Here is a 22,630-nt window from a genome sequence, read left to right on the forward strand (position 1 = left end):
TATGTGTGTGTGTGTGTGTGTGTGTGTGTGTGTGTGTGTTTGCCGTAGCAGGTCACCTTCATTCTTTTGTAAAATCCTTCTCTTCGTTATTCTATCGACTTATTAAATGGCACGCAGAAGAACACGAAAGATATATAGATTCCACTATTAGTTATTGCTTGTCCTCTGCATCTATAGAGAACCGACGGGTGGAGCGGGGAATTTAGCCCAGCAGAGAAGAGCCTTCTTCCTCGGGATCCTTGTTAATTTCATTGTGTGCGTTATGAATGGCCTAGCTTATTGATCATAAAGTAGAGGGGAAGTCAACAGAGATAGTGGGCACTTCAACATTTGTGAAGGGGTTGATGACGGCTTAGAGCTTGTTACTCCTTTGCAGCCGCAGCGAAGGGCCCTACCATGTCTTTTTCTTTTTTCGGAGGGGGCGACTCTTTGGAACAATTAGAAATATAATCCCCCCGTTCACCGCGTGGCATGGTTGATCATAGTTTCTCTCCCTATATTTTCTTTCATTTTCTTCCTTTCATTTTTTTTTTTCAATTCATGATAGGGCGCCAGTGTTCATTTCGTAGAAATGATAGAGGAGAATTGCTTAAGTCAAACACTACATAGAGTTAGTTTCCGTTCAACGAAAGACTAGTATAATAACTAGATTATAAACGTATTTACATCTTTCAGTTAGAGATGGCAATTTATAATTCGACCTATCAATTCAATCAACCTGCAAGACTCATTTTAAACAAATTTAGATTTGGGATAAATAGTTTCTCATAAATAGGTCAGCCGGACTAGATTTATTAAACGGTCCCATGCTTGACCCTTTTAACCTATTTTAGCCTATTTAATAATGGAATCAGATCATGACCCAAAAAATTTAACCTAGGTAAGATATGTTTGACTCATTCAAAATCTACTTAACCTATTTCAAACTTGTTTAGCTGATCCACTTTATGTGTTTAACCTATTTAAACTTATTTAACCTATTGAAAGCCCAATTAACCCATTTAATCCGATTCAATCCTTTTAGTTAACGAGTTATGTAGGCCGAATGAGGATATCTGTTTAATACAAAGGTCGGATTTAGATATTCTGATTTGTTTAATAAACAGATTAGATTCGAGTTGATAAATGTTTGACTCGACCTAACTTGTATCTAACCTAATTTATATCCAACCCAACCCATATCCAACTCGGCCCAATCGGATTGTCTCTCTAGACCTTGTTGATTTTGAAGTCTCATTGTAAAGGTTTAAATGCTATGCCACTACATCTAGTCAACTAGGCAATACTCTAGCAGTCACATTCTTTCTGTTCTAGAATTAAGTTATGGATGGTATATCTCCAAATATTTAGACATGAAAAATCTATATGATAGTTCAATTGGTTAGCATGCCACTCTACTAATGAAAGCGGTTTTGAATCCTCATGGTAACATATCCATTGGGTTTCTCAGGGAAGAGAAAAACCTACTGCTTCAACATCTACGGCATCACATCTTACAGTTTGGATTTTTCTACACACGTGAGGAGGTGTGGTGTTCATCCACACCTTGCTGTGTGCCATTTGATCTTTAAAATGGAACACATATTTTTCTGATGCATATATTTTAAAAAGATTTTCAGTCCAATACATATGCATTGGTAGCTTATAATGTGCACATTATTTTTAAACATGTGTGCATTAGTATGGATCACCCATCTTTGATATTTGTAGGTGGTGATGGAGATGGGCAATGATACTAAGTGATGGTTGGCAGTGATAGTAATGAGCAGTAATAGAGATTAACGATGGTGGTGAGCAGTAGTAGATAATTGTAAAGATCGCTGATGGTGATGTATGGTAGTGAAGATTGTCGGCGATAATAAGTAGTGGTAAAGATCATATGCAATGGTGGATGATGGTGCAGATCATCGTTTGAGGTAAGTGATGGTGGAATATCGACGATGTTGACCGTAGAATTGTCATGATAGTAGGTGGGGGAGACTATTAGTAATAGTGGGTAATAGTGGAGATTGGAGGCGGCGATGAGTGACAAATCGATAATAGTTATGGATAATGGTGGGGATCACCGGTGGTGGTGAACAATAATGGTGATTGACGATGTGGTGGGCAATAGTGAGATAGCGGGCGGTGGTGGATAGGTTTAGAAGAAGATGGCCTTCTTTCTCTCTCTCCCTCCCTTTCTTCTCTCTTAAGCTATTGTTTTTTTTTTGTATTTTATGTCATATACATCATATATTCCTGTTCCACTCCCTCTCTCTTCCATCTATTAGTGGAAAAATAAATTATTCTTGCAAAACGCGATAACAATGGGGTCTTTTTTGCAAAATGATTTTTTGTTTTATTTACTATATATTCTCATCACACACTCTCTTCCCCTTATCCGTTTCCTCAAATGAGGTGGTAAGGGATACTTTTGTGTGACGGTTGGGTGAATTGACTTTTCTACAAAATCGAGAAAAATGATCTTTTTTTTGCAAAGGAGCCATAACAAAATGGCTATTTGTTGAAATTATTCTTCTAAAATGGACATGTAGAGCATAAGCTGATCATCTCACTAATTTGGTTTTTGCTAGACACTTCTACCATCTCAACTATTGTGCTACCGACTAACATAATAGCTATACCTTGCTTGACCTCGACCGGCAGCACAGTATCCAGATAATACAAGTGTCACGCTAGCAAGATCATCAGCATATTTGGTTTCCCTCGTAGCGAATATTGGAACATTCAAAATCCAACAATGTATCAATTATATCTCAAATATAAGCAGGAATAAATTATTGCAGGTTGTTATTCGACTCATGATCCAAACTATAGAAATTGCCAAATCTCCTTCATTTTTTTTCTCCTGGTACAGAAGCCAATTAATGGACAAATCTCCTTCAAGCCATGTTTTTGTTATGAAGAGGTTGTGGAATGTCTCCTCCCATATTATCCTTTAGTTCCATGCAGTCAAGCTCCTATTGCCAACGGTGCCTTGACGGAACCGGCGCTATAATAGTTGTCGTATTTGACGATCGAGTGTGTCCAAGTTGATTTTTCTCCAATTTGTGCCATCATGACCGCCACAGACTTGGACTTCTTTGTATTTTTCTCCAAAGACTTGGACTTCTTCGGACTTCTTTGTATTTTGCCAGCAGTGACGGGCGAATATTCTTTAAGGTTTTCCGCATAATGGATATATATATGGCTAGATTTTTTTTTTTTGTGAATGGAAGGAAGAGAGAGAAACAAGGGGCAAGTTTTTACTTGAATTGGAAAACAATTGACAGGCGATCAATTTTTGACTTTTCTAGCAAGACTGGTCGTGATTTCTACTTAGTGAAAGAGTGCTATTGTGGTGAGAGCTTGACGCTTTAGCTTTTATCATGTCTAACAATATAAAACCTCATTCAAAAAGACTAATCATAAGATATTTTTAGAATTTCTTAATCATGTATAAGTATCCAAAATCTCTCCGATGAATAATAGATATAAGACTAAACATACGCTCGTATGGATCTTCATATACTCTCCTGTTTAAATCCTAATGTTCTTATCAGGCTAAGAAACCAAATCAATTCAAATCTAATCACAAGTACCACAATTAGCCTGTATCAGCCTCCATTGTTGATATATATTAGGTTTTAGCTCATGCTATGCCCATAAGTGGAAGCATGGAGCACTCTAATCCCTCCATCTAATTAGAGATTGTTTAATAGAATAGCGAGTCAGATGGAATTTTAATTTTGGCTAAATATGTATATTTGTGCTGAAATTTTTAATGAAAGGCATATTATTGTTGATGAATGATAGAACAGTTCAAGAGCGTTATTGTTATGTCAATGGCCGTATTTGAAATAATGAAAAATAGGAAGCTAGCAACACCTTAAATCCTTCAAATCCATGTAAAATGGTTTGAAACAGACTGAACATACAACCTTTGTCTCCGAGAAACGAGAATGACTTTATTTAGGCGATAAAGCTATGCACTTTGTAGGAACAAAATGCAGCATTACGTACACATCCCTTATTGTAGTTACATGCCATCAAACTCAAATGATGTTTATTTATTTTAACGATAGGGAAATCTTGGAATCTTAATTCAGTACTGCCAGCAACTCTCTCGAAGGCTGTTCAGTGTTCAGACCCTGCAAAACATTGGAACATTTGAGAAGAAACAAGATTAGATGTTTTAGTTAGCATGCAAGGCCATAAAAAATATCATATCTGAATGGCGTAAGCAGGCATGTTGCTTTTGTCTAGCCCCATAATTTGCAGATGGAATTCATGTCAAGTTCAGCCACTGTGCGATCTTCAGCCATTTGAACGGTCAGGCTCTTGAAATGAGCCCGAGCAGCTGCTGCTGCTGCTGCTTCTCCCTTTGAGATTGTTCAAAGGAATGACATACAGCTTGAACTGTACGTGCTTGCTCCATTTCTAGTCGTATGAACTTTAGCAAGTTTATGTGACTGGAGCCATGCAGTAGTAGCTATTCTTTCATTAACAACTTCGATTCATTTGCTGCCCCACTTTTGGTGCTTTCAACTACAGCAGGATGATACATGGACTTACTGTGTATACTCGATCTTGATCTTGCCAGCATTCTGATCAGCAATTGCAGCAAAGGCCTGCTGAGAGAGGTCCAGGGTGGCCTGGCAGCCAGGTGATGGGCAGAGATCGACAATGGTCACCGTGACGCTGGCGCCCGTGCATGGATGGGGTACACCTTGATTGGTTGGACCGGTGCACTTCACAGAGTACCTTCTCCCGCACGCTGCGCCCTTGTTATAGATGGCGTCGCTCGCTGCTGCAATCATGGTGCCCTTGTTTTGGTTGCCATAGCAAGCGGAGGCTGCCAAAATCACATATCAAAGCCATGCATTCAGTACTAAAGGTTGCGATACAGTTGCTTAAAGTCCTGAACAACTTGCAAGCATAACTAGCTCTAAAGCTAATCGGAGCTAAGATAATTAAAGTCCACCCTGAGGACACACACAAACACACACAAAAAAAAAGAAAAGAAATCTTGATAACACGCTTGTCAGATAAAGTGTTCTCTTTGATTGCACCCTACAAAATTAAAGAAAGCAAAGAGAAGACTTTATCCGATATTTGTGTTATCGTACGACCAGAATTGTGTATAGCTGAGTAGAAAATATTCTCTCAAAGTGATGCAAAATTTGATTTTATTTTATTTAGTGAGCAAGGTGACTGGTGAAGCTATTAATGGTTGTTAATTATTTCGATTGCATATATATAAAACAGCCATTACAGCAGATAGCGATTGGAGAATGGTTGTTATACAAGTGACCATTATTACTATATCTCCTGTAATGGATTTCTTCCAAGACCCGCTGCTATAATACCATATTCTAAACCGTGGATTCCAAATTCTGGACAAAACTCAGCTAAAAAAGTTGCGCTGGTTGCTAAGAAAATCAGAAAAAATCTTCATGTACTCCATAAACTCTCTCTTGCTGGATTTCTGGTGAGCTGCTGGAGATAAATTGGACAATATATAATAAAGTACTGAATAAAGTACCTATCCCATGCATGTGGCCATGTATAACGCATGCACAAAGCCTAGTACTCGGAAAACAGCATGATGAGATGTTCACGGCGAAAAAAAAATAGTGATTGAGACTTAACGGGTGTATTCGGTGTAATAGGTGGCCGTCCCGGAAGTGGCAGCCACAAGGGATTGGAGGCCAAGAAACACGGCCACCATCAGAACAAAGCGTTTCTCCATTGCCATCTCCTTGGTCACCACCTCCAAATGCGATCTAGTGAGGAGTTTTATGATGCCCCAGAGCCTGGAGGGCACTTGAGCTATTTATAGGCAAGAGAGTTGGAAAGACGTGCGTCAGTCTTTCCGTTCTGTTTTGGTGCTAAATTTGAGCGTTTGATAGAACCTAATAGCGAGACGTATGTCCATGTATGTATGTACGTACGTACGTACGTACGTATTATGTGCATGGAAGAGGCAACTTTGCCATCAAGAAAAGACATTTTATTGCGAGGGTCCAAGTCAGATGGTGATATCCAAGTTAAATATTAGTCTACCCACATAGTAATTCCAAGAACAATAATTTTTCCATCAAGAAATTAAAGACTATTTTATATTATTATGAGGGATCCAAGTCAAGTCAAAGGATGATATCTTGGTTAAATTTTAATCTATCATAGTAATTTCCATGGCAGTGATCTTTCCATTGAAAAAAGACTGATGTTTCATTATGAGAGGCCCATGTTACGTAGCACGACGGAAAAGTAATGAGAGCAGATCGGAACAATGAAAATGATGTGGAAAAAAAATTTCTTAAAATTTTGAAAATCTCTCAATTTAATATTGCTACTCAAAAGATAAGAACCCATGTTTTAAGACCGTTGGACTATTTGCTCCGCTTAGATGCAAAAATTTAAATCTTTTCTACTCTAATGATCAGATTATTGTCTTAAATAATGATCTATATGTTAAGTAGATTATGTTTTGTTTTATATCCAATATAGAACTATTCTTAAAACCTCAAAATTTTGAATTAAATATTTAATGAAAAACCAACAAGTGAGGCTCTAAAGTCTAACCTCTATGAGTAAATGTTTCTAATATAAGAATAATACTTTAGTTTTTCCTTAGAAAGTATTTTTTAAAAAATATCTCCGTCGATTGCCGCAAATAAAGAATTATTAGTATAGCTATTTTACCAATAATCAAGTATTTTTAAGGTGGTCAAATCGCTCTTATCTCAACTTATCAGTTGAACTTATGAGCGCCCATCTTCACCAAAAAGTTTCAAAATTTTATGCTCAATGACGATGTCTGCCCCTTTCTTTTTAGGTTTTTTGTATGGATACCTTCTAAATATCGAATTTTACGTGAATACCCTTTCAAAATTGATATTTGCATGTATACCCTCGTAAAACTCTGTTATTGTACAAATATCCCTAATATAACGGTTGTTCTAACGGTATTAAAAAAACACATTTATATTAATTAAAATTAAAATAAAAATTTAAAATGACATTATAACCCCCCTCCTCCCCCAGCTGTTCTTGTCCCAGAAGAAGAAGAAGCAGACAGGAGCTCCACACAGCTGTGCTCTGCTTCAGAATCTCTGGGGGCCAGAAGAGAGAGAGAGAGAGAGAGAGGACTGCTGGTTTGAGTTGGAAAGAAGGTGGCTTGTCTAAGGACCAGAAATGATGCTAAGTAGGTGGCTTTAACAGCACAAAGCCACCTAAAATCCAGCAAAAGCTCAGAGAAATGAGTTTGCTTTGTGATAACAAGCAAGAAAGTCGCTTCTTTTTTTTGTGTGTGGGCGGTGGTACTATTGGTCGTTTTTAAGTGAATTTATGGTGGGTTTTCAAGGCAGACAGGAAGGAGATATGGGTTTCTTAGGAGCTTGTTAGCTTGCTCCCATGGCCTTATTATTCTCTAAAGGGATGGGAAATGCCTGCCAATGAGGAAGGAGATCGCGAGCGAGCTGCATCGCGTTCTCGGGCCGACCTCGCTCCCCATGGCCTGCGGGATCTTGATTTCGCTCCCCATGGCTCTCGCCATCGCGATCGCGATCCCGATGCACCGGGGGCGGGCGGGCGGGGGGGAAGCCGCCCGGGGGGGGGGGGGGGGCGGAAGCCGGGCGCCGCGCGCCGGGGGGCGGTGGGTGGGTGTGGGAAGCCGGGCGCCGCGGCGGTGCAGGGTCGGGGCGGGGGGGAAGCCAGGCGTCGGGGGGGGTCGTGGGGCTGGGGAGGGGAGGTTTTGGGGCGGCGGGGGGGGAACGGTAGAGCTAATAACGTTATTTTAAACGTCATTTTAAATTTTAATAAGGATATTTGTAAAATAACAAAGTTTTAGGAGGATATACATGCAAATATCAATTTTGAAAGGATATTCACGCAAAATTCTATATTTAGAAGGGTATCCATGCAAAAAATCATGCTTTTTTTAGTCCAAAAGAGAGAACTTGCTGAAGATAAAAGGAGAGATTGGTTTACCTAAAATCTTTTAGGACGCATCTGGTTTCCAAGAAAAATTTTTTTTTATTGAAATATTTTTTTTGGAAAGCTGATTTCTGAGACTATAAAGCCTAGAAAAATAAATTTGGCATGTTTTATTAACCATAAAAAAAGTAGCAATTTCAGAGTGGTTTATATTTAGTTGAGTATCTATTTTTTAAAAAAAATTGTGTGAAATATATATTTTATCTTTAATAAATGGAAGAATATTATCTATGGAATTTTGATGGCTTAAAAGTAGTTTAAAAAAAAAATCTCAATTCTCAACCAGTGAAAAATAGTTTTTTTATATTCCGCATGAGTTTTTCTTTTCCATAAAATATGAAAATTTTATTCTCATGATGATGCTACTTTTGCATCTCTCTTTTCTTAAAAAAAAACTCCAACAAAATATGAATTTTCTTTTTGGCAATATATTTTTTTTAGCGGATCAAATAAAGGGGTGCCCCGTTGTCACGGCTATCTCATCATAAGCTCCAACCATGCTGTCACCTACACAAGCCATGCCATTATCTAGAACTGAGCACGAGTCCCACATGGCTAGGACTGCAAATGGATCGGGTCGACCCATAATCCAACCCGACCGGACCCGCGTAAGATCCGACCAGATCTAAATTTTAGGACCTGCGGGGCCGAGTTGAGTTCTAAATTTGGACATGTTCTATTTTTCAGCTCGGGTCGGGTCCACCCAATCTCGACCCGGATCCAGATCCGACCCTTTTTTTTTTTTTTTGCTTGATGTTACTTACTATTGTATAGTGGAACTTTGAATATAAAAATACATAGGCCCAGATCTAGACTCGGATCCGGAGCCGATCCGAATGACCCGTCGGGTCAAAAGTTGTAGGCAAGAATCCGATCCGATTTTTAACCAGATTGGATTTGAATCCAAAATTAAAATCTGAACAAAAAAATCGAGTTAAATCAGGGTCATTCGGGACCCGATCCGAACTGACCCATTTGCAGCCTGGCATGGTTTGAGCGAGTAAAAGATCATGGAATGGTAAGACTGGTTGACCCCCATTCCACACGACATCACTTTCCCTTGGTAAGACTGGTTGGCCACCATTCCACATGACATCACTCTCCCTATATCGCTTTCTTGCATTCAATGCATACCGGAAGAGGAGGACATCAAGAATTCCACGACTTTTTCAAGAGATAAGGCTAGTCTGACATTTCAAACGTGTCATCCTCGTTAATTGAGTAACCTTCAAACCCAAGTCCATAGAGCTTTTATTCCAATCATTTATAGATGATCGGCAATTGCCCACCCCACTTCCTACTTTGGAGGCTGAGGTGAGAAATGGCTTGACCAACCGTCTCAAATTATTAGCAATATAATTATAAAAAATTAATTGTTTGAAAATTTTAGATCAAGCTTTCAATAAACTCAGATATTCAGCTTTCAAAAATTTTAGAAAAATAGAGCCAAGGCGCACATTAAAAGATAAAGTTATTTTCACATTAGTGGAAAGCAGCTTTTAGTAATCTAAATAGGATCATCAAGATATTCTTATATAGAATAGTGTGCTTTTTTATGATCTAAAATCACAACGTTTATTATGTTATATCTCAATGATTAAAAAATATCTCCGAAAATCCACAAGTTTACGGTATTCCATGAAAATTTAAGATCACTGGCTGCATAATATCAAAACTACTTTTGATATATTCTATAAAATATATTTATTAATCTTATAAATTATTAGTTCTATAAAAGCATATTAATTATTATTATAGAATTAATGTTTTCATTCATACTTATACTATATTATCATTTTAATATGAATATTTACTTTGGTTAGAAAAATAAGGTAAATAGAAGCAATAACTTAAATAATTTATATAATATAAATATAAAGTACAATAATATATTTTTATTATAATGTCAGATTATAATTGAATAATAATGTGATGATATTATGATTAATAATATATTATAATATAATCTACATTATAAATATGATATATATGCTATATCAATACATTATATATATAATATTGATATAATATATTATATATATTGATATATTAAGTTTTTTCATTAGACTGACATTTTTGCCTTGAAATTTCAGCCCATAATCATTGTCCTAACGTGATCTTGGATACTCGACCTTAAGGACGAATTTTTATCAATGGCTTAGGTGGTAATTTGAGAAGTATGGTTGATTTAGAATTGCTACCGTATATAATTATCATTTTGCAACCAAATATGATGATCTCATCGCCTCCATTCATATCATCCCTTGCGCACCAAATCAAGTACCAAGCATGGTTTCTAACCGAGGAAACTCACCAGTGATCTTCAACTTAGGAGACTTTTAATTTATAAACATTTCAGTAGTTACTAAATCTTTTGCATGAATAGTGGTATTTTGTATATATAACTCAATGTTTGTCAATTTTATAAATATTCAAGTAAAAATATTGCTTAATGAGTATGACCACCTAATTATATGTTTCTAGAACAATGAGGACATGCAGTGAACAACTGAGGGAAAAATAGTATTAGACTATAATATATCTAAATTGTAGAAAGCAATGTTACAAGATAATTAGATTTTAATTTGTTTGTAGTCTTGTTCTAACTAGTCTAACTAAAATTCCAATAATTCGGCAAAATCTTCCAAATCTAGCGCACTCCCCAATCCCGTGTGATCTTGCCACTGGATCTGAAAAAATAGAAAAAATAAGATAATGAGTTACACTAGCCCAGTAAGCAACATAATACCCCAAAGTGGGGTCAAAGCATGCCACATATTTAATCAAAGCACAAAATCATAACTAAAAAATAAATTACATATAACATATTTTTCTTTTCGAAACTTATTATCATTTTCACAAAATCTCTGATACCAAAATTCCAACATCAATAGGCAATGACCACGTAACCCAGTGGCATGAGTCGCACAAAGTGTTAAAAGCCATTATTGTTAACCATCAGCGGCAACAGTATCCAAAAACTACTATTCTAATAACCGGTGGCAACAGTGTCCAAAAGCCACTATTTTAATCACCGGTGGCGCGGTGTTGAAACCGGGTCCTCATAGATTACAAGTCGATAGGTCCAACGAATAATCCCCATTGACGGGCCAGAACAGATCATAGCCATGCTGAGAAAAATACATATAAAAACAGATTTTATAAGTTGCCCGGTCATATTTTACAGATTTCATGGCATGTAACAAAATTTTTAAATTATATTTAATATGCTTGACTCATGATACTAAGTACAAAATATATTTCGAAATTTAATTAACTAATAATTATTTTATCGAATAATTTTAAAAATACACTTTGAAGTATTAGGTTACTTATTCTTCTCGCTTAAATCCTACTTCAGGTAAACAGATTAAGTTCACATGTTTAGATGTCATTAAATATAATTAATTGCTTTGTTAATTCTAGAGCTAAGCAAAACAAAATATACTATTAGGCACGGCCTAAGATCCGAACTTGGCCCATATTTGACAGGACCCAACATGCCAGCATTAGCCCACATTGGGCACGACCCAATTGGGCCAAATCTCAGCTCATAATTGGCACGGTCCAGTAGGGCCCAAATTTGGCCCATAAAAGGGCATGGCCCAATAAAACCCAAAGTGGCTGAACTGAGCCCAAATTTGGCCCGCAATAGGCTCGGCTTAATAGGGCTCAAAGTGAGCCCAAGTTGGGCCCACAATGAGTACGCCTCACAGGGCCCAAAAAATAAGTGAAGTGGGCCCATATTTGAATAAGGCCCAAGTGGCTGCTCACGGCCCATCACGGCCCACAATGATAACAGGGGTGTCCTTCATCCCGTTAGACTCGAAAATAGGAAGGAAGGAGGAGAGGGAAGAGAGGTCCGGTGGGGTGGCCGCTGCAGTGGCTGGCGTCGAGGAAGACCGAGATCATTCTCGGTTTGGCCGAAACAGGGGAAAGGGAAAACATGCTTGATTCGGCTAGATCGAAGAGCAAAAGGGAAGGGAGCTTACTGGTGGTCGACGGAGGTGGCGGATCTCAGCCGAGGGCGGCTCGGTCCGGCGGCTAGCGGCTGCGGTGCTCAAAACAGGGAGGAGGAGAGAAAAAGAAAGGTAGGTCCACGGGGAAAAAGGGAGGAACTTCGGCGGCGGCACTTGGCCAAGGCGCACCCCGGTCACCGGAGAAGAGGAAGGAGGAGGAGGAGGTTCGACGTCTTCTCCAGCGCGAAATCAAGGGAGATGATTCGAGATTGGAACTCGAAAGGTTCGGAAAATCCGACGAGAATAGTTTGGGATTTGTGAGCAAAGCTTGAGGGAAGAGGGGAGGGGCCTTTATAGACCGAGTCTTAGGGCTTTTACCAGAGTCCGGCGAGCCCTAAGAAGACTCCTCCGCGACGGACCCGGGGAGGAAGAATAAGACTCCAATTGGGAGTCTTCCTCCCCTCCTGGATCATTTGTTGGACGCGTGGCCCAAACGGCCGGCCCAAGCCCAACAGGCTAGACCAGGCCCACTTTGAAACAGTGTCTTACAATGTCGATCACTTGATTTAAATAGGAATTCACTACAAGATACTAACTTGGCTCATAATTTTTGTGATAAAACCAACTTCTTCATATCCATCAAATCCAAATTTTCAATTTTAGATTTGTTATTTTTTCCATTTTTGGTGCTATTGTGTAAGTGCATATTATTTGTTTCTCAAGAAAAATAAATATCTTTTAAAAAAAATCAGTTCAATACATATGCATTGGCAGCTTATAATGTGTACATTATTTTTAAACATACATGCATTAGTATGCATCACCCATCTTTGATATTTGTAGATGGTGGTGGAGATCATCAATGATAGTAAGTAGTGATCAGCAGTGATCATGATGAGCAGTAATAGAGATCAACGACGGTGGCGAGCAGTAGTAAATGATTGTGAAGATCGTTGATGGTAATGTATGGTAGTAAAGACTGTTGGCGATGATAAGTAGCGATAGGAATCATATGCAATGGTGGATAATGGTACAGAATTATCATTTGAGGTAGGTGATGGTGGTGTTCAACAATGTTGACTATAAAATGGTCATGATAGTGGGTGGCGGACACTACCAGTAATAGTGGATAAAGGTGGAGATTGAAGGTAGCGGTGAGTGGCAGATTGATAATGAGATTATGGATAGGAATAGGGATCATCGGTGGATAAGTTTAGAAGAAGAGGTCATTCTTTCTCTCTACCTCCCTTTCTTCTCTCTTAAACTATTTTTTGTTTATTTTATGTCATATACATCATATATTTTCGTTCCACTCCCTCTCTCTTCCATCTATTAACCGTCATTACATAGCAAGGTGTATTTCGGTCAATAAAAAATTGGTATGCCTTTCATTCTTGCAAAAAGCAATAACAGTGGGACTTTTTTGCAAAATGATTTTTTGTTTAATTCCCCATATATTCTCATCACACTCTTACTCTCTCCCTCACCTGTTTTTCCTCAAATGAGGTAGTGAGAAATACTTTTGTGCGGCGGTTGGGTGAATGAACTTTTTTACAAAATCGAAAAAAAAATGATTATTTTTTGTAAAAAGCCATAACAAAATGGCTATTTTTGGAAATTAATTTTTAAAATTGACATGCAGAGCATAGATCATCTCACTAATTTGGTTTTTATTGGACACTTTTACCATCTCGACTACCGTACTACCGGCTAAAATAATAGTTATACATTAATTAACCTCGACCGGCATCACAGTATCTAAATAATACAAGTGTCAAATTAACAAGATCAACAGCATATTTGATTTCTCTCATATGCTGTTTTTTCTCCTGGAAAGAAGCCAATTAATGGCCAAATCTCCTTCAAGCCATGTTTTTGTCATGGAGGGGTTGTGGAAGATTTACAATGTCTCCTCCTATATTATCCCTAGTTCCATGCAGACAAGCTCCTATTGCCAACGCTGCCTTGACGTAACCGGCACTTTAATAGTTGTCGTATTTGACGAGTTTGTCCATGTTGATTTTTCTCTAGTTTTTCCCATCATGACCGCCGTAGACTTGGACTTCTTGTGTTTTTCTCATCATTCGCGAAGGGAAGAAGGGGGGGGGGGAGAGAGAGAATGGGCAAGTTTTACTTAGTGAATTTGAAAACAATTAACCAGCGATTAATTTTTGACTTTTCCAGCGAGACTGATGGCGGTTTTTACTTGGTGAATTTGAAAACAATGTGCAAAGTGTTGTCGAGGCAGGTCAGAAGTTAAAAAGTCGTCGAAATCTGATTTTGTTTTACTGAATAAAAGATGATGAAAATTAGATCTGGTTGAATGATAAAGCTAAGTGGACATACACAATCAACTCTCCTAATGTTGAAGACCTGGGAGAATAATTTTATCTTTCGTGTGCTGCTATATTCTGAAAGAGTGCCGTTGTGGTGAGGGCTCAACGCTTTAGCTTTCATAATGTTTAACAATTTAAGACCTCATTCAACAAGGCTAGTCATAAAATATTTTTAGAATTTCTCAATCCTATATAAGTACCCAAGATCTCTCTAATGAATAATTGATATTAGATTAAACATACCCTCATATGGGTCCTCATATCTTCCGTATAGGTCCTTATATACTCCCTTCGTTTAAATTCTGATGTCCTCATCAAACTAAAAAAGCGAATCAATTTAAATCTAATCACAAGCACCACGATCAACTCATAATCAACCTTAATAAGTCCGTGCTACGGTATCCCCTAGTCCACATGGGCAATAAGTCGGATCCACTCTGATACCATTTTAACAATCCAGAATGTTATGCAAAAAAGCTAGCCGGAAAGTATTTTTTTGAGTTACTTAGTCCTGTATAAATACCCATGACCTTTCAAACGAATAATCAATATGGAATTAAACACACGTCTGCACCGATCCTCACACCATATCTTTTTTCTAGTATTGTAGCTCCCAGTCTCAAAAATATTGCTACCAATTTAGAGTTTTTGGATCCTTATTTTGTACATTTCTACATCAGTGCCTCCCACACAATTTTTGATATTTCGCATTCTGAGTCCCATAATATATCTTTACCAGATTTGTATGGTATAGTTGATTTATCAATAATAATAATAGCAGGTGGAAGCTAGCTTTATTAACTTTTCTTTAAAATATTTTTTTCACTTTTCTTCTTCCAGAAGTACTTTCTAGAGGATGTTCTTGAACACTTAAAAATCATTTTTTTTGTGGAAAGCACTTTCTTCCTCCGAAAGTCATAAAAACACTTTTTATAAGTAATATGAAACACCGGAAAATTAATGTTGATTTAGCGGGTACTCATATTCTATCAATCCTAACAGACATGAGGATATCAAGAGATGATGATACTTCTATTTTAGAAAAAGAGAAGGAGCAGGTCGAAGCTAGGTTTGTTAACTTTTCTTAAAAACAATCCTTTTTACTTTTCTTCTTATAGACATTCCTTTTAGATGATGTTACCAAGCACTTATTTTTTTGCAGAAAACTTTTTCTCATTGTAAAAGTCATAAAAGCACTTTTTTTAAGCAATAATAAACCCCAGCAAATGTTGATTTAGTGGGTACTTTAAATTCTATTAATTGATGTAAGGATATAGTGAGATGGTGATGAGCTTTTTCTTTGAATTATTCTATTTCTAAACTTTGGTGGAGCTCCGATGGATGCATATAGTGCACTACATAGAATCTCTAGCTATCAGAGAAGGCGAAAGTTTTCACATGATTGATAGTGAAGAATTTTTAGTACAAAAAGAGTGCAGCAGAGGTTCAGTCCAAAACAAAGAAGTTACCCAAATTTGCCGATTGGATCAAGTTGCATTAAGGTTCTATGAATTTGGATTAAGCTTGATATCATAAATCCCGGCGCAATCTCAATATATTGGTGTTGAGCTTGATCTCAAAAAAAACCAATTGGCCCAATTTCATTTGTGTTGAAATCCAAGCTTTAACCCAGTCCAAACTTGATGAACCATATGAATTTTCGCGTGTTCATCAAGCTGTATTACAAGTATCCATTGTTGATATATATTAGGTTTTAGTTCATGCTATGCCCATGAGTGGAAGCACGGAGCACTCTAATCCCTCCATCTAATTAGAGATTGTTTAATAGAATAGCGAGTCGGATGGAATTTGATTTTGGCCAAATATATATGTATATTTGTGCTGAAATTGTTAATGAAAGACAAATTATTGTTGGTGAAAGATAGAACAGTTCAAGAGCTTTATAGTTATGTCAATGGCCGTATTCGAAATAATGAAAAATAGGAAACAGACTGAACAACCCTTGTCTCCGAGAAATGAGAATGACTTTATTTAGTTGATAAAGCTATGCACTTTGTATGCACAAAATGCAGCATTACACATCCCTTATTGTAGTTACATGCATGCCATCAAACTCAAATGATATTTATTTCTTTTGAATCTTCAGTACTGCCAGCAACTCTCTCGAAGGCTGTTCAGTGTTCAGACCCTGCAAAACATTGGAACATTTGAGAAGAAACAATATATTAGATGTTTAAGTTAGCATGCAAGGCCATAAAAAATATCAGATCTGAATGGCATAAGCAGGCATGTTGCTTTTATCTAGCCACATAATTTGCAGGTGGAATTCCACCTGGGGAATTAAGAGTACTGTTCTTGTCAAGTTCAGCTACTGTGCGATCTTCAGCCACTTGCTGCTTCTCCCTTTGAGATTGCTCAAAGGAATGACATGCAGCTTGAACTGTGCTTGCTCCATTTCTAGTCGTATAAGCTTTAGCAAGTTTATGTGATTGGAGCCATGCAGTAGTAGCTATTCTTTCATTAATACATCTTCGATTCATTTGCTGCCCACTTTTGGTGCATTCAACTACAGCAGGATGATGCATGGACTTACAGTGTATACTCGATATTGATCTTGCCAGCATTCAGATCAGCAATTGCAGCAAAGGCCTGTTCAGAGAGGTCTAGGGTGGCCTGGCAGCCAGGTGATGGGCAGCGATCGACGATGGTCACCGTCACGCTGGCGCCCGTGCATGGATGGGGTACCCCTTCGTTGGTCGGACCGGTGCACGTCACAGAGTACTGTCTCCCGCATGCTGCGCCGTTGTCATAGATGGGGTCGCTCGCTGCTGCAATCATGGTGCCCTTGTCTTCGTTGCCATAGCAAGCGGAGGCTGCCAATCACATATCAAAGCCATTTATTCAGCACTAAAGGTTGTTATATATTCGGCACATACATCTCAAGAGTTATAGACTTTATACAAGAAAAATAATATAGACAGATATAGAATCAAAATAATAATTAATGAAAAATATTACTGACTGATACAAGTTGTAATGTGATCTCTATAATCACTCTAACAAAATTAAACCAATAAAAAAAATAATATATATTGATACAAAATTACACTAATAAAAAAATATTATGAACGATGCAGGTTATTACGTGATTTCTAAAATTATGCTAACAAATTGCAAGCAAAATTAGCTTTTATATTTTTAACTCCTATTCATATATTGAAGGTTCTTAAGCCCCAATTCTATTCCCAACTAAAGCTAATCGGCGCTAAGATAATTAAAGTCCATGCCGAGGACACACAAAAAAAAAAAAGAAGCTTGATAACACACTTATCAGATAAAGTCTGGTCTTTGATTGCACCCTATAAAGAAAGCAAAGAGAAGACTTCAGAAAATATTCTCTCGGAATGATGCAAAATTTGAATTTATTTTGTTTAGGGAGAAAGGTGCATGACTGGTGAAGCTATTAATGGTTGTTGTTTCGATTGCATATAAAACAGCCATTACAGCAGATAGCGATCAGAGAATGGTTGTTATTCAAGTGACCGTTATTACTACATGTCCTGTAATGGATTTCTTCCAAGACCCACTACTATAATGCCATATCCTAAACTCAGCTAAAAAAGTTGCGCGGGTTGCTAAGAAAATAAGAAAAAAGCTTCATGTACTCCATAAACTACCTCTTGCTGGATTTTGGTACTGAATAAACTACCAATCCCATGGGGCCATGTATGACGCATGCACAAAACCTAGTACTCGGAAAACAGCATGATGAGATGTTCACGGCGAAAAAAAAAAGTAGTGATTGAGACTTAACGGGTGTAAACGGTGTAATAGGTGGCCGTTCCGGAAGTGGCAGCCACAAGGGATTGGAGGCCAAGAAACACGGCCACCACCAGAACAAAGCGTTTCTCCATTGCCATCTCCTTGGTCACCACTCACCACCTCCAAATGCTATCTAGTGAGAAGAAGTTCTATGATGCCCCTGAGCCTGGAGGTATCTTGAGCTATTTATAGGGAAGAGAGTTGGAAAGGCGTGCATGAGTTGCCAGGTTAGGGGAAGAAAAAATCAGCCGCCGAGCACAAATTCCGTTCTACTGTGGTGCCAACTTTGAAAGTCTGATAGAACCTCCAGAGCAAGGAAATAATCGCGAGGCGTATGTCCATGCATGTATGTATGTATGTGTCTGCATTATGCGCATAGAAGAGGCAACCTTTCCATCAAGAAAAGACATTTTATTCCGAGGGGTCCAAGTTAGATAGTGATATCCAAGTTAAATATTAGTCTACCACATAGTAATTCGAAGAACAATAATTTTTCCATCAAGAAATTAAAGTCCATTTTATATTATTATGAGGGATCCAAATCAACTCAAAGGATGATATCTTGGTTAAATTTTAATCTGTAACAGTGATCTTTCCATTAAAAAAAGACTGATGTATCAATATGAGAGGCCCATGTTACGTGGCCCAATGGAAAAGTAATAGGAGCAGATTGGAACAATGAAAATGACGTGGGAAGGTAGTGGATAGAGCCTTCCTTAAAGTCCTGGAGACTACCATGACTATCATGGCGACATCATCTAGAATGGCTAAAGATATCTGGGCGCCGATTCTGTTGTTACATCATTCAGAATTGTCCTTATCTTTTGGGAGCCCCCATCTCTTGGTCATATCAAGGTAAACTTCGACAGTAGCCTGTCATGTGGTGGAGGCAGAGGAGAAGTTGGTTTTGTGATTAGGAATCATGCCTCTAGGCTGATTGCTGTTAGGAGGTGGCGCACCTTCGAGATGATAACCTTAGGAGCGGAGCTCAGGCAGCCGAGAGAGCTTCACTTCGCGAGACGGGTGTTGAGGGCTTGGAGCATCCTCCTTGAGGGAACTCGGCCATGGTAGTTGAGTGGATACGGTCCAAGGGACGGAGGGAAGATGGACACCCGCTACTATGAGATATCCGTCGGCTGGCGCATGAGTGTAGCGCCTTTCAGGCTGTGCATGTGTACTGAGAGGCAAACAGGGCTGCTGACTGAGTTGCCTTCTTTTCTGTTTAACACTCCGAAAAGATTCTCTAGACATGTCATATAACTGTTTCTCCACCCCTCATATGTCATCTTTTCTCTCTTGACTCTGTTGGGTGCCCTCATGTTAGATTAGTATGAGTAGCTGTTGTACCAAAAAAATATGATGTGAAATTTTTTTAATCGAAATCTTTCAATTTAATATTAATACTCAAAAGATTAGAACCCATGTTTTAAGACCGTTGGACTATTTACTCGGCTCAGGTGCAACCAATTAAATCTTATCTACTCTAATGATCAAATTATTGTCTTAAATAATGATCTATATTTTAAGTAGATTATGTTTTGTTTTATATCCAATATAGAACTATTCTTAAAACCTCAAAATTTTGAATTAAATATTTAATAATAAACCAACAAGTGAGGCTCTAAAGTCGGCCTCTATGGGAATTGAAGTAGATGTTTCTAATATAAGAATAATACTTTAGTTTTTTCTTAAAAAATATTTTTTTAAAATAAAAATTCTCTAACAATTGCCAAATAAAGAAATATTAGTATAGCTATTCTACCAATAATCAACTGTTTTCAAGATGATCCAACCGCTCTTGTCTCAATTTATCAGCGCCCATCTATACTAAAATGTTTCAAAAATTCATGCTTGGTGATGATGTCTATGCTTTTTATTTTGTCTCCAAAAAAGAAAATTTGCTGAAGATAAGAGAGGGATTGGTTTAACTTATGGTCTTTGGACCAATCTTTAACACTAAAATCTTTTAGGACTCATCTAGTTAACGGGAAGACTTTTTTCTTGTTGAAATAATTTTTTCAGAAAGTTGATTCCTACAAATATGATGTCTGAAAAAATAATTTTGACATATTTGGTTAACTATGAGAAAGTAACTATTCTAGAGTGGCTTATATTTGGTTAAGCATCTACTTTTCTAAAAAAGTTATATAAAATATATATTATTTTCTTAATAGAAAAAGGGTCTTATTCATTAATTTGGATAGCTTAAAGATAGTTTTGGATAAAAAAGAAATTTCAATTCTCAATCGGTGGAAAAGTAGCTTTTTCATATTTCATATAGATTTTTTTTCATCAAATATAACAATCTTATTCTTATGAGAATGCTACTATTTCACCGAATTAGGAGGGAAAATCAGCCACTAGCACATAATCCGTTCTGTTTTAATGCTAAGTTTGAAAGTCTGACAATAAATAGAACCTCTAGAGCAATGAAATAATCGCAAGGCGTATGTCCATGCATGCATGTATGTATGTGTGTGTATAATGCGCATAGAAGAGGCAACTTTTCCATCAAAAAAAGACATTTTATTCCGAGGGGTCCAAGTTAGATAGTGATACCGAAGTAAAATATTAGTCTACCACATAGTAATTCCAAGAACAATAATTTTTCCATCAAGAAATTAAAGTCCATTTTATATCATTATGAGGGATCCAAATAAACTCAAAGGATGATATCTTGGTTAAATTTTAATCTATAACTGTGATCTTTCCATTAAAAAAAGACTGATGTATCATTGAGAGAGGCCCATGATACGTAGCACAATGGAAAAATGATAGGATCACATCGGAACAATGAACATGATCATGCCGAAAAAAAGTTTCTTAAAATTTTGGAAATTTCTCAATTTAATATTGCTACTCAAAAGATAAGATAACAATTTAAATCTTATCTGCTCTAAAGAACAAATTATTGTCTTAAATAATGATCTATATTTTAAGTAGATTATGTTTAGTTTTCTATCCAATACAGAACTATTCCTTAAACCTCAAAATTTTGAATTAAATATTTAATAATAAACCAACAAGTATGGCTCTAAAGTCTAACCTCTATAAGAATTGAAGTAATTGTTTCTAATATAAGAGTAATAATTTAGTTGGTCCTTAGAAAATATTTTTTTAACAAAAAACTCTCTGTCTGTTGCCACAAATAAAGAATTATTAGTATAGCTATTCTACCAATAATCAGGTGTTTCAAGGTGATCCAATCGTTCTTGTCTTAACTTATCAGTGCCCATCTTCACTAAAAAGTTTCAAAATTTCATGCTCGGGGATGATGTCTATGCCTTTATTTTTTTGTCTTCAAAAAAGAAAAATTGCTGAAGATAAGAAAGGGATTGGATTACCATATGGTCTCTACTATACCAATCTTTAACACTAAAATCTTATATCTTGTCTGGTTCGCAGAAAAAAAATTTCTCATTGAATTTTTTTAAAAAAATTCGATTCCTAAAAAAATAATTTTGGCATATTTAGTTGACTATGAAAAATGAGCTATTATAAAGTGTCTTATATTTAGTTAAGCACGTTCTTTTCTAGAAAAATTGTAAGATATACCTATTATACTTTTAATAAATAAAAGAATCTTATTCATAGATTTTGATAGCTTATAAAGATAGTTTTGAAAAAAATACAGAATCTTCATTTTCAATTAGTGAAAAAATAGTTTGTTTATGTTCCTCGTGAATTATTTTTTTTATTAAAATATAAAAAAGATTTTTTTTTTTTTTTTTTTTTTTTTTGCTGCAAATGGAACGAGTCTTTTGGAGCATTCAAAGATGTTTGGCATACGGAATGCAGCAGCCCCCTTTTGGACCAATCTATGAGCCCTATATCTTTTAGGGCGTTCAAAGGCGGCGCCCCGCTGTCTCGGCTATCTCGCCTTGAACCATGCCGCCATCCAAGCAAGTCATGCCATTGCCCGGAACTGAGTACAACGAGTCCCACGTGGCATGGTAAGACTGGTTGGCCTCCATTCCACATGACATCACTTTCCCTATGTCGGGCGCTTGCATCCGATGCATATCGGAAGAGGAGGACGTCAAGAATTCCACATGACTTTTGCGAGAGATAAGGCTGGCATGACATTGCAAACGTGACATCCTCATTAATTGAGTAACTTTCAAAGTCTTGGACTTCTAGCAACTTCAGGAAAATAGAGCCAAGGCGCAGTAGAAGGCAAGCTATTTTCACATTTGTGGAAGGCAGCTTCTAAATAGGATCCTCTGGTTGTTCTTATATAGAATAGTATATTTCTTTTGATGAGCTAAGATCACAACATTTCTTATGCTATATCTCAATGATTTAAAAATATCTTTGAATATCTACATATAACTGGTATATTGATATATCAATTTTTTTAATTAATCTGAGGGATATTTTTATCTCAAAATTTCAGCCCATAATTATTGTTCTGGGACAATCTTGGATGCTTAACTTTAAGGACGAATTCTCCATGAGTGGCTTAGGTGGTGATTTGAGGAATTTGATTGATTTAGGATTGTTATCATGTAGGATTATCATTTTGCAACCAAATATAATGATCTTGTCACATCCATCCATATCATTCTAAAT

General features: G+C 37.1%; 2 protein-coding genes across 2 annotated transcripts; both read right to left on the reverse strand.

Moving 5' to 3' along the window:
- Positions 1-3,854: 3,854 nt before the first annotated feature.
- On the reverse strand, positions 3,855-18,204 carry LOC103700290 (putative EG45-like domain containing protein 1). The gene is made up of 4 exons (XM_026802067.2): positions 18,051-18,204; positions 16,830-17,109; positions 16,377-16,424; positions 3,855-4,078 (listed from the first exon to the last, which is right to left on the reverse strand). The coding sequence occupies exons 1-3, from the start codon at positions 18,154-18,156 to the stop codon at positions 16,418-16,420; spliced, it is 393 nt and encodes a 130-aa protein (XP_026657868.1). The 5' UTR covers positions 18,157-18,204; the 3' UTR covers positions 3,855-4,078; positions 16,377-16,417.
- Positions 3,928-5,796, reverse strand: LOC103700277 (EG45-like domain containing protein). Its single transcript, XM_008782231.3, has 3 exons — positions 5,632-5,796; positions 4,555-4,834; positions 3,928-4,130 (listed from the first exon to the last, which is right to left on the reverse strand). Exons 1-3 carry the CDS (start codon positions 5,735-5,737, stop codon positions 4,124-4,126), a joined length of 393 nt encoding a protein of 130 aa, XP_008780453.1. The 5' UTR covers positions 5,738-5,796; the 3' UTR covers positions 3,928-4,123.
- Positions 18,205-22,630: the final 4,426 nt, after the last annotated feature.

Source organism: Phoenix dactylifera, chromosome 9 (genome assembly GCF_009389715.1).
Source record: "Phoenix dactylifera cultivar Barhee BC4 chromosome 9, palm_55x_up_171113_PBpolish2nd_filt_p, whole genome shotgun sequence".
Classification (NCBI taxonomy): Eukaryota; Viridiplantae; Streptophyta; class Magnoliopsida; order Arecales; family Arecaceae; genus Phoenix; species Phoenix dactylifera.

What these genes read in the sequence shown, in the direction of transcription:
- LOC103700277 (XM_008782231.3), bottom strand. Translation starts at nt 5,737, where the DNA reads ATGGCAATGGAGAAACGCTTTGTTCTGATGGTGGCCGTGTTTCTTGGC. An exon ending in CTATTACACCGAATACACCC is followed by an intron (nt 4,835 to 5,631) that starts GTTAAGTCTCAA and finishes TGATTTTGGCAG; the next exon opens with CCTCCGCTTGCTATGGCAAC.
- LOC103700290 (XM_026802067.2), bottom strand. Translation starts at nt 18,156, where the DNA reads ATGGCAATGGAGAAACGCTTTGTTCTGGTGGTGGCCGTGTTTCTTGGC. An exon ending in CTATTACACCGTTTACACCC is followed by an intron (nt 17,110 to 18,050) that starts GTTAAGTCTCAA and finishes TGTGATTGGCAG; the next exon opens with CCTCCGCTTGCTATGGCAAC.